The sequence below is a fragment of the Bombus pascuorum genome, chromosome 13 (assembly GCF_905332965.1).
Source record: "Bombus pascuorum chromosome 13, iyBomPasc1.1, whole genome shotgun sequence".
Classification (NCBI taxonomy): Eukaryota; Metazoa; Arthropoda; class Insecta; order Hymenoptera; family Apidae; genus Bombus; species Bombus pascuorum.
This window is the reverse complement of record NC_083500.1, coordinates 10529242-10542750: the sequence shown is the minus strand read 5'-3', so window position 1 is coordinate 10542750 and position 13509 is coordinate 10529242. Positions and strand designations below refer to the sequence as shown.

Here is a 13509-nt window from a genome sequence, read left to right as displayed (position 1 = left end):
AGCTTTACGAATATTTCAAATCGAGAAACTTAGTCGAGAATTACTTTCTTGTAATTTAGATTTTTGTACAGTAGTCTGTTTCTTAACCACCTGCGATGCAAATTGGAAGTTACGTCGTTTTCGCGTGATATCGGGTTGGCAACTAAGTTATTGCGGATTCTTTCAATACCAGCTAATGACAAAATCCGCAATAACTTAGTTGCCAACCCAACAGATCGAATATTGTAAGCATCTTATACGACAGAAGCGAGCTTCCGCTGATACTTATGGAAAGAGATGCACGTATCGAACAAATAATTGCAACTCGAATTTCCTGCGGTATTGAAATCTTCTCGTGTATACTTATCACGATAGACACCATGAAACCGTAGTGAATTCCGCTTATCGTGAGAAAGTAACGAGAAAGAAGGATTCACGAGCGGAACCAGATGGAAGGCAGAAGACAATGCGAGTGGAAAAGGGGATGACGGGAGAAAAAGAGGAACGGTCGTAATTACCGTAAGAATTATTCGCGCGATGCCATTGTGAGAATTGCTACCGAAACGGCAGCTGCCTTCGTGTATTGTCGAATGTCTTCAGTATTACAATTCTTACGTTCATTCCACTGCGTGTGTCTGAATATACGCCTACGTCCACACGAATCGATGCATAGTCGGCATGGATCGTTCGAGGACAAAGATACACGCATGGAATCGAAAGCGGAGAACAGTTTGACGCATGGGAACTGGGGCTGCGATTATTTCTTCGATTTTTATGTCACCACGTGTGACGTAATAAAAGAAAGTTCTTTACTGTAGGATCTTTACTACAATTAGTTTATTTACGATAAATGGATTAAACAGACGTTGGTTAAACAGAGAACAATTGTTGTTTAACGCGAACTAATTACAAGAACGTATTATAATTAAGACAACTAGATAGTTAATTTGCAACTCTCGTCACCACGAATCCAACGCTCTCTCTCACGCGGACCACACTCTCTCGACAACGCAATTCGCACTCTCTGACTTCTCGACTCACAATCTCTGGCTTCTCAACTAACAGTGACTGTTAATTCGTCTTTGTCCCTTAGCATCCCTTTGTCTTTTGTCTTAGCCCCACCACGCACTTGTTCCTCAACCGCTCGTGGCCAGGGTCACGCAGGCCTTTTCCGCGAAACTATTCGATCGAAGGACGATACATCGTTGGGCCTGTCGGCGCTTTGGCTTCCTCGCGACATTGTTTATAGTTCAGCCGATATCTCTTAGGCCTTTCGTCCACGATACTACATTACTAAGAAAATATACGTAGGAACGGGAATTTTGGACAGCTCTTCATTGCGAGTTTCCGAGCTTCAAGCGTTAGAAATGCATGGACAAACCGAGTACTTGAAATTAGGGATAAAACGAAGGAAGAATACACGATTAGCCAAAGTTGTTCTTTACATGTGATTCCAGGTTTGAAACGACTGCGTGAGATTAAGGTGTGGAAGAGTTAGAGTATTGAGTTTAGGGCGGATGTGAATGAACGTGTTCTGAGAATGTTTGCATAGTTGGCTGGAAATAGGTGAAACGGATGGTAAAGTAAAGGAAGAAAGGTTATACGATAAATTGAATTTTCTTATTACAAATAGCGTATATACCATAGATAAGATACAATATTTTCAATCTGCAGTATTTAATCGATTGAATCGTTTGCAAGGAAAATTGAATAGTCTGTAGGAATTTTATAAGATCGATCGACGACTTTAGGAAAAGAGCAATTGAAATAATATCTTATTTTTAGGCAGTGAATCTTTATGGATCGATGAGAAATTTGAAGGCGCAAGAATATATAAAATGTTCTTTTCATATTCATAACATTTACAATCTACATATTTCCAGCGAACGATGTTTACTCAAGGTTTGAACTAACGTTTGAAATAATACAAAGTCTAATGCGATGCAAATACAACTCTGATATTATAATTAACGCGTTCGTTAGCATCCGGTTTAACGTTTCTCGCGCGTAGATTCTAGAACATCGTAATCCGATCTGAATTCCCGTATTAATTTTTAGTGGAAAGATAGAAGACCCTAATCGGTAAATCCTTTGTCACTTCCCAACGAAACATCTGTCATGCGTGTTTCAAAAGAACAGAAACGTTTCTGCCTGCCGGACATAATGAACAGTTTGGTCTGGCTACCATATTCTTTTTCAGTATACAATCGTTTTTATCTTTAAAAAGAAAACGCTTAAACATGGTTCTGTGGTATAGTAGCGCGTTTAACGGAAACATTTATTATATTTCACGTTATTCTTTGTACGGTAAATATGTCACGTGAACTCATTCAAGTCGTTCAAATCTTTCGACGATAAGGAATAATAAAAATTAAGTCTAACATTATGTACATAACAATAGATAAAATTATGATCAAATACGTGATACGTAATTGTAGGGTTAAATATATCGAGCAAAGAGAAAATTATTCGACTATCTGAGAAAATTGATTGCCATTGAAGATTCTACGGTACCAAAGATCCTCTTTTGAAATATAATTATTTTGAAATAATATTATTCAATGATATTTGAAAGAAATATTAATAAAAGATGCAACTTTCTAAATCTTCATTTCCTTGTTAATCTTTTTTAATTTCGCAATAAATCTTCCACGATAATCTTAATTTGCACGCTTAAAACTAAGTAACCTAAGTGACGACAAGGGAAAAAAGTTCGATTCCTTGCAAGATAAATGGAGAAAACATGACAAACACATAAACGACGAAGAGGAAGAAAAAGATGATTGCCGGACGGTTTTGGAGGCAATAAGATGAAAGAAAAACGTGAAGGAATACGGCATGTCGTTTTCTCCATAGAAGTCAGAATCAATTGGAAGAAAGTCGTTGACGTATTAATTAGAGCAAACGAGGGGCATCGAACTTACGGAAAGTTTTAGCCAGCTAATTGCTGCCGTGGCTGATCGGTTCGCTACAAATTAAGTTAACGCGTGATACAGCGCAGCGGCCTCCACCAGAAGAGTCGATGAATTTTGCGACGGTCAAACAACAACGCGGTTTCCTGCCAGCGTTTTTTGCACAGAATTACCAAAGGGGAAGACGAATCGTAATTACGAAAATCAGCCATGACGGAGCAGCTGCCGCCTCGTTCGATTAATTGTCGTGCAACATCCCCGAGGCTCTTCAAGACCAGCCACGGTTCCATACCTGACATTTGATCCTTTCTGAGCAGCCGTGTAACGATGCCCGTTCACTTGTTCGCTGGTTCGTTCGTTTATTCCTTCGTTCGATCGACGTCTATGTTTTTATGAAACTTTGCTCGTCATTCATAAGAGAAATCGCTTTTTGCAGCGTGCATTAGTTCCGTACGAACTCTTATTTGTATATCATATTCGTCACCGATGTTAGGTATAGTGATTCATGATTTTACAAACGTTTGTCGTAAACAAATTTTCTAAATATGTTATACGTTATAATATAGTAGGAAACTTTATGAAATTTTATTATAACGAGACGCGTTTATCGCGATTATATTGGACAAATTTGAAACCAATGAAAATAGAAGTAACATGTAGAGATTACGAGACGTTTCTTGAAATAAATGCGTATACCTATATCATTACAGTGTTAATGAAATTTAAAAGGAACTACTTCTACTAACAAGAAATCACACCGACGTCATAAATTTCATTCATTTGGCAAACTCCTCATTTCAACCACTTTCTACGTGTAATCTATATAAAGGAATTATTTTCCTCCGATATATCGTTTTTAATTAATTATCAGTTTCTCAAACACGATCATAAAAATTATGTTTTCGACAAAAATCTATAATTGCATTATATGTACATATTTACCCATTCGAGACTTTTCTTCCTTAAATGCATGTACAGAGTGTCCCAGTTTTATAATTTATAATTTTATAATTTTTTATAATTTATAGGTAGTTCCATTTAAACAAACAAGTGAACTCGAAATCTCCAAGGCGCGATAACATTTGTAACCATCGCGAGGTGTCCCCTCGAAACAAATAAGTTTTATTTGAAACACTTTTTCGAGTAATGTATAAATTTGGCGGATATTTGTGTGGATCGATTAAAATGCGACACCCTGTACATGCACTCCAATTACATATCGCGGAAATGAATTCTCCTCGAATTTTGTCGATTCATAATTGAGCAAAAACTAGCGAAATTTCAACTTGAAAGGTTCACGAGCTTTAATTAATTAGTATTATTAATGCTGGTTTAGCATAAATAAGACACAGAAAGATGGAAAAGAGGTCATTTCAGGCGAAAGGGAAAAGTTACTTATTTTATTACAACCTCATCCTGATTCTGTCGCGCCAATTAAAACCGATAAATTGTATTTAACCCAACGATAAATCCGGGAACAATTATCTGGACCGAACAATTTATACGACAATTTTAACGAGATAAGAATACGATGATTACAGTGAATATTCGATATTTTAGAGCCGTTCAATATCTTTGGTGAAAGTGTAAGTAGTGACAAATGTTCCTTTGAAGCGACATACAGTATCTGTAAGATTATAATTATTAGCTAGCAACGGAATGGAAATTATAGGTATAAAATGTTGTTTAATTCGTCCGAGCATGTTCGATGTGAAATTAAGCTTCATATCCAATGCAACGTTTGTAAATTATTTTAAGCAATAGCGTACCTACCAAGTGTGAAATTTCAGTTATTTATTGCTGATATATTCGATATACCTTTTTGCGCGAGATACAATGTTTCTACAATGTTTCTTTAATGTTTTCTTTATTAATTTCCATAGCATGATTGTAGGTGTTAAATCATATTTGAATTATAAAATTTTCTCGCATAAATGCATAAATCATTTGTATCTTATCTGGTATAGATTTTGGCTAATTATGATCGTAGGAAAATTATGCCATGTCTTACGCTTTTCACAAAGTTATGAATTGACAGATTAATTTTTAACGACGCAAATTGCGTATTGAATAGTTTTTATACCTCGTCCCTATTCTTAACGTCTTGTAAAATACATAATGAGAACTCTATGCAATATAAATTCTATTTATTATAATTATTTTCAATTACTTCATAAATTTGTTCTATTACCAGTATTTATCCATTTTTCACTGGCTATCTCAATTCTCACATTCATAACTGAATTCTTAAATAAATGTCTCTACTTCTACAGTACCATAAACATAACCTTCGAAAGCATTTCCTCTTATGAAATCGCAAGATATTTGGTTTAACCTTACCTGGCATCTCCAAGCGGTACGTAAAATCAACTGCGAACTGGACACATTTCTGATTATTCGTTGCGTAAAACACGAAGAACATGGTGGTCCTTTAGTACTACCGTAATAAGTTCATTTACATAATTAACCGGCTGTTGTATCGACGAGTGGTGAAAATAAAGAAGTAGATGCGTTAATTATCGAAACTCGAGTTTCCACCTGCACATGCACGCGCGAAAAGGCAAGTGATTCAAAGAAATCCCGTTATGTCGTGACAAATTATTAGCCCGGTTGTAACACGCGCCGTCCGTTCTATAAATTATTTTATTCGCAATAAACGAGATGACTGAGTCATGATTATCGGCCGTTTTCAGCCATCGAATTGCGTATCCGTCTCTTCACGTGCCGTTTTTACCCTCTTTATCTTGCTCCTTATCTCCGCCATATTCTTTCTCTCTTCCACTTTCTTCGACTTGTTCTGTTCCACGCGAAGCCTTTTACTCCGGTGTATTTCACCTGCTCGAAATTTATCACGAACCAGCAACTGATTTCCGGTTCTCTCGTTCTTCCTTTTCACCGAAAGTGTAAAACACGGAAATACTTCGAAGCACGAGTGATTCAGATTCTTCATACTCACAAATGTACACTGTTGTGCTGTCTTCATTGATGGAAATGAATTTCCCATTGATGGGAAATGATTCATTTTTGGAATTGTGGATACAAAGGTAAACACTAACTACTTTGTCACAGTACACTATGTACTCTTATACCGTGTTGTAAATTTCAATTTACGATACATTTTCAAACTGCAAAAGTCAGGTCACAGATCACTGTTCTCTTCGTTGACATACTAATCACAGATGAGATGTTGAATAGACCCATCATTTGATGGAGTTTTATGTCACGTGTTCTGAAATACCGATTGTACACGTCAGAGATTTTGTTATGCCATCTATGATCTACGGTGGTGAATATAAGAATTACACAGTGTTCAATCCAACCAATCGTGTAAGCGAAGGTTAAGAGAGTACATAAAAAGATTTATTTTTGTTGCATCCAAAATTCAGCCACACTTGAAAATCGTGGAATTTAGAAAAGCAGGTAAGTGCACTGTAGCTTTTGCTCAAGATTACCATTTTAATCAACCATTTATGTATTTAATTTCTGTCAAATTCCAAATTAAATATTCCTTTTTCACTTTCGTTATTTTTTCTTCGATCCTGTATTTGATTGTTAGAGATATTGATAGCTTACGTTCTTTACTTCTATTGTGACACAGACTTTGTAATGGAATGTATTAATATAATTTTCGCTGGTTTTGTGTTGCTTTCTTTTATATTTGATTTGACTTGATTTGATTGTGTTCATTAATGACGCGACTAACATGGAAGGATTAGATCGTCAATTCAAAGCATGGACGTCATGATGATTAACGGTTAATCTGACTTTTTACAGAGATTTGGTAATGTATCACTTATTGTAACGAAAGCTGTCATATTTTTGCATTGTCTTTTCATTAAATCATTAATAATATTTGATATACATACAGTTATTTATTTCGTGATACATAATTTATTTGATTAATTTCATGTACTTTCTTAGTCAAAACATCGAAGACAACGTTCTTCGCATCTAATCGTAACATAATTGGATAATAAATAAATTCATATTCTTTTGAGAATGCTAATTGGAAATTAAAAAATGATTATACAAATGCCCTTTGATAGGTCTAATATATCAACGTTGTTTATTTAAAATAAATTAAAGGAATAACTTTATTATCTGCATTTGGATTACATAGTAGTGTGTTTCCGGTGCATTTTCTCTGTAACAGCGTCATCTCCTGATATTTTTAAATAACTTTTATTATTTCTATGAGGAAGTCGCCATTACATGTTCAGCTTCCGGCACGTAATATTATCGTACTCTTCGAATCTCATTTTTTAATATCTCAAACTATTATAATATTATTATAATATTTCGCTTCTTAACGTGTTAAAGGTTGTTCACGATCTCCATTCTTTCCTACTCTCCGCAGAGGATCTAGCGATGTTTCAGAAATCAAGAATGTAAGTATCTCTGAATATTGTGCTTCACATTGATTCCAAAAATGAGTTATAATAGATATTTCACGCTTTCTTTCAGATTTTTTCCAGCCTTCACTTTTTCCATGGCGTTCGATGATTTTTATTTGATGGCAGACCCCACGATGATATTTTCTGGATCGCAATGACATCGAAGATGACGTTCCTCGCATCTAATCGTGAGTCGCATGCTTTTCTGTTCCTCCGATCACTCAATCGTATCTTAGGTTCGAATTCGCCTGGGTGACTGGTTGTATTACGTTCAATTTTTGACGAGCATGGTAGCCGCGGATATATTTTATAGCCGTAAGCGGTGACATTTCTTGGCTATTGTCGTTATATTTATAAGCGTTTTTGCGTGTCTAATCAGTTTCGGGAAATATAATTTCAAAAATCGATGGCGAAGCTGACACGAACAGAATGCAGAATGCGAGCATATCTCAGGGTTTGCACATCGATTTTTCAAATTCGTATGGGCGCAAATGGATCTCGAAACGAACCACGGCGATAAACGAAACTTTCATGACAGAAAACCGTCGAATTTCGACGATTTAACGCACGTTGATTTGACACGTTCCTGGACGGGACACGCGTGGCTACGCTCGACGAGCATTCTCGAATCACCTTTCCCCGTAGCGAGAGTATCGAAGCGGCAAATTGACGGGTAACCAGCCGAGAAAACCGACGAGTCGACTTTCGGCGCGTGCCGGCCTCCGCTCGCGGTATCCGGTTGCGTACTTGCGCACCACACACGCCGACACCCGCCTCAGCGGCCGCGTGGGTGCGCTCGCGTGGTCATCATACTGCACGGTGCAGCCATACAAGGTAGAATGCAGCAGCCTTGTCGATTGAGTTACCAACGACTCGTGTATATTAATTACACGTGTGTCAGGTTGGTAACGTTGATGTTATCGATGCCGGTTTAATTACGCGATTATTTTCTGTATGTCGGTTGCGTTTACGAATGATCTGCACTGTTTGAAAATTGAAGTAGAATCTACAATCTCTGGTTGTCGAGTTGAAAACAAATTTTTCGCGTTTCTTTTTTAGTAAAATTGGGGGGCACGAACAAAGTGTGTAATAACAAGCTGATTGGTTGTTTCAATGGTAAATACAGATGCTTCAATCCCGTGGCTACTATTTCGAATTAGTATTAATCAAATATTTTATTATACTTTTAGAAAAATTGAAAGATCTGAACAAACTTGGTATATAGCACCAAGTTTATTAGTTGCAAAATTGTTGCACACCCTCGTTTAGAACTATTAAGGTAATTATAACAAAATGAAATAGATATTGAAAGATACATGTTATTGGATAATACAAAAGCGAGGAAACGACGAGTATGCCATGTATCTCGTGCTAATCGTCGAAAGCTGCAATAGACGTTTCGTTCTTGATGTTCTTGTTGCTGTTGGCATCTGATTTCCGGTGTTCACGATACTTGCATTGTTCTGGCCCAGCCGGAGGGTAGCCCCTTTGCAGAATTAACGTTCCACCACTATTTACGCGACTACTGGCCGATTCTTATCGGAATCGAATCTTCTCTCCTTCTTGTGCCTTTCTCGAAATCGATTAATTGCTCGCTCGACAACGAAGGTCGGCCGAGATTGGTGATTCGGGGACGACGAACTCGAGTTCGTCTGCCGACTGAGTTCCCACGTGTCTATTCTCGATATACTGGGTGTCTGAAAACGTACGATCAAAGGTGTGTAGTATTAATGTAAGCAATACAGAGAACTAATATTTGTGTTCTAAACGATCTTCTACCCAATGTCGTTTTATAAATATTTATAAAATAACTTTTAGAGAGATAACTCGATAGTCAAGAGAACTTCAATGTTTGTTTTCGCAGAGATAATGATATTTGAAGTTGGTAAAAAATCAAATAGTTATATCGAGTATTATAATCTAAATCTTTTACCTATACATATATTTTTCTATGATTTCCATACATAATACTTTTGTGTATTATGTACATTGTAGGCATTCGTGTATCTCTTTTATTTCCTATGGATTTATAAACGTTCATATCCTACTTATTACTTTAAACACAATTTGTCGATGATCGTGTTATGGTCATAGAAAGAAATCAAGTATACTTTTTCCAAATAAGATAAAACACCGTTTTATGAACCACTCAAACAAACCACATTTCATTAAATTGATATCTAGAACGATATTGCCCCAAACGTTTTCTTCGAAATGTTCAACACCAATTTAATACCAATCTTTCTAAACACTCTGTGTACATGTATAGGTCGATGAACGAGACGCCTCGCACGAAACAAGGCCATAGTATTGCGGATCGAATACACAAAATTCGAGCAGACCCGGTGTCACAGCCGTTTCCAGCTCGTATCGTTACTCAGGACGGATTACACGGGCGTAAAGATTTCCGGGCATAAAAAATGAGGAAGCGAGGCGGCCAGAAGCGGCGATGTTACGAGGCGAATCGTGTGCTGATACGCACCTGTCCCGTACCAGAGCCAATCACAGCGTCCTAACGAACGAAGAAGCCCTTTTTGCGGCCTGAACCTTTTTCTCTTTCTCTGCCCCTTTTCACCCTGCTTTCTTTCTCGTTCTTCGACCGTTCTTCTCAATCGTGCCGCCAGCAAATTACCAGCGAGTTGGCGCGGAATTCGCAAGAATCGAACGGCCCTGGCAATCACACGCTTCTAATTAACGAAACTGCGTCCTTTCTCTACTTTTGTCCACCTCGTGTGTTACATACTCCCTGATTAAAGCCGTAATATATCGGGTAGCTAAGCTAAGTTATGCTATGCTACATGTACAAGTATTAGCTTCAATATACGAAATCGTCTTCATTAAAAGCTTCACTAAAACCATTAGCCTGATTTTTAGTTGACTTGTGATGCTTTTCTGAAATTGCTGGTTATTTAAATATGGAGATGTCTTCTTAATACAGCTGCCTTTCTTCAATTTTGTTTCTTCTTTTGTATTTTTAACAGAGTTTCAATGAAAATCCTGATTTATGCATTAGAATCAGTTTGTTCGTCTACCGACGTGAGAAAGTTATCAATAGACTACAGATTTTTATACAAATTTACATCTTTATGAATGCAAATAAATAGAATCTAAATAGAGATTCGTTTCACCCGGCAAAAATTATATTTTACTTTGGCTATTTTACGTATCTTTCGCGCCTTATATTTCAATCTAAAATGACAGTAAAAATTCACAGTCTTTTGATGGATAAAATTAAAATTTGTGTAAACGTGACGTCCGACAAAATCGACGTCCACTTACGACTGTCGTCTTAGCGCATTTTGTGCTCTTGGTTTTATGTGGTGCGTTTGAGGAAGGACGGCTGAAAATCTGGTTCCTGCGAGAAAACCTACTGTTTATCGACATCCGTTACCATCCGCGGACTAGGAAACGATAATAGCCACCGTTTAAACGTCAGACACCCTGATTTTGCGGAAATGAGTGCGATTAATACGCACGTTGAACGCAAAGTCTTGTATCTCAGGAGATTCTGTTCTCCTTCTTTTTTTTTTTTTTTTGATGAAATTATTCAGGTTGCGCTTTTAAAATGTATCGCGCTTGCGTTCTCCACTTCTCAAGCTTAAAATGTGTTTGATTCTTCGAAGGATTCTCAGGAGGTTTTGGAAGAAATTTTGAGTGAATTATGGATAGCGCTGAATGGATAATTTGTGAAGTTAGTTAGCCAGGTATTTTTGAAATTTAGAAATTGTATAGAATCATTGTGGATTACTTTAAGGAGGTTTTAAAATGTATCGCGCTTGCGTTCTCCACTTCTCAAGCTTAAAATGTGTTTGATTCTTCGAAGGGTTCTCAGGAGGTTTTGGAAGAAAGTTTGAGTGAATTATGGATAGTGCTGAATGAATAATTTGTGAAGTTAGTTTGCCAGGTATTTTTGAAATTCAGAAATTGTACAGAATCATTGTGGATTACTTTAAGGAGGTTTTAAAATGTATCGCACTTGCGTTCTCCACTTCTCAAGCTTAAAATGTGTTTGATTCTTCGAAGGGTTTTCAGTAGGTTTTGGAAGAATTTTTGAGTGAATTATGGATAGCGCTGAATGGATAATGTGTGAAGTTAGTTAGCCAGGTATTTTTGAAATTCAGAAATTGTACAGAATCATTGTCGATTATTTTAAGGAGGTTTTCCAAAACTTATATAAAATGTTTGAACTTTTTTTAAAGCTTGAATGACGTAACTGATCGAGCTGTTTAACCGAGCGATAAAAATTAATTCTTAAGACTACGATAAGATAATAAACAATTCCTTAGCTTCCAAGAAATAATCGAAAGCGTCACGTCTGCTACAATGTTACTATATAATGACGTTACGTATTTGTTGCTATTCATGATTCTACAATAACGTTATTTTACAGGGTTATTGTCAGTGATATTGAAAACGTAGTGATATGGAAATTTCGAGGAAACAGGGTACGTCAAAACAGGTGCTGATATGTAATTGTTATAGAAACACGTGCATTCGAGAATCTTCATTATTTCCATTTCTATTCTTTGAATCTTTGAACATTCAGGTGTAATGTTATCCTAATTCTTTATTTGTTAAATGTTTTGCACCTGCAGTTGCAGCTTTTCGTAATAACGATAGATAACGTTATTGTAGAATTGTAGTCAATATGATAATCATACGATAGATATGGTCGTTATCATTCGGTGGCTGTCAAATGTCAAATAATTCTGAATTTCGAAATGAATTGAATCGAGTGGAATAAATTTTGTCAAATTCCGAAGTTCGAAAAATCGAAATTTGAAAAGTCACAATTTCAAAGTTCAAAGAATACAAAATTCGAGGATCCGAGAATTTAAAGAACGAAAATTTGCAAGTTTGGAAAATCGAAGATGCCTACTACCAAAATTATGGGAATTTAAAAATTAGTCTTAAAACAAATTATAATAAGTACCATATTATATTAGATATCTACTTTCTTTTCTGTATATCCACACACACATACGCACATATATATATATCGAGTTATCATTGGGGTTAGGGGCGTTTAACGAATCTTCATTTGGATTAACCATTGTTGTTGTACCATATACATGATAGTTAATGATACAAATATGATTATTACAGAATTCGACAATTAAGATTAGATACTCGAGATGCTAATGACAATAATCTTAAATTTAATAACGAATACACGGTCAACAGGATAGCAAATGCAATTACTTCTCCAAAGTCCAAGTGGAACTGAACTTACTTGTCCACAGTTCAAGTGGAACTCAACTTACTTGTCCACAATCCAAGTGCAATTTCCTATACCTTTCTATATACCTCTTTGTACCCTTTGGGTCAACTATATTTTCAAGGAGAGCTATACAACTACGTCATATCTCTGTTAGTTGAAAACGTCCATCTCATGACCGTGGCTACGTTTAGCGACCAAATGTGTTACTTTGATCCCAAGCCTACTGTCATAAATCTCGGACAAACATAGTCAAATTAAATCATAAACAATCACTACTAAGTTTTATTATTTAAGTACAGTTAGAATAAAGAGTCTAGACTAAAGTATTGAGAATTTTCCTACAATTTCCAAAGAAAAGACCCTGATGTTCTTTCATCTTCGACATATATATATATATGTCGTGTTATCATTGGAGTTATGGGCGTCTAACAAATCTTCACGTGAATTGGCCATTGTTGTTGCGTACTATAGATGGTATTTATTGATACAAATGTGATTATTGGAGTTTAACAAGCTTAACAAGAGTTTAACAAGTAATAGCGGCGATTGGATAATCGAGATGTCGATGACAGTGAATTTAGGTTCTGTAACGAATCTACGGTCAACGGCATGACGAATGCGATTTGCTACAAGATTTTCGTCTGCACTAGTCGAAATCGGACTGACTCTCAGTCCAAGTGGAACTGCCCTTATATACTCCTCTCCGTACCTCTTTGTACCCCTCGGATCAATCTTTGTTTTCAAGGAAAGCTATTTAGGTACTCGTTAGGTACACGTCCCTCCCGTGATTGTGGCTACGTTCAGCTACCCGTTATGTCACTTCGAGCCCAAGCCCACTGTCATTAGTCACGGGTAAACATAATTCAATTAAATCATAAACAGGTATTTCTCAGTTTTATTATTTAAGTACAGTTATAATACAAAGTTAGGACTAAAGTATTGGGGACCTTCCCAAAAGAAAGGCCCGGATGTCCTTCCATGTTCGACATATACAGGGTGCGCC

At 36.6% G+C, this 13509-nt stretch overlaps 1 protein-coding gene across 1 annotated transcript in view; it reads left to right on the top strand.

The window, feature by feature from the left end:
* Positions 1–6012: 6012 nt before the first annotated feature.
* The window catches only part of LOC132913832 (zinc finger protein 628-like), an 84052-nt gene continuing 76555 nt past the window's right edge, over positions 6013–13509 (top strand). The window contains exons 1-3 of the mRNA XM_060972449.1: positions 6013–6311; positions 7212–7279; positions 7356–7473. Of these exons, the coding sequence (XP_060828432.1) occupies positions 7440–7473 (34 nt within the window). The 5' untranslated portion in view covers positions 6013–6311; positions 7212–7279; positions 7356–7439. The remainder of the gene's footprint in view (positions 6312–7211; positions 7280–7355; positions 7474–13509) is intronic.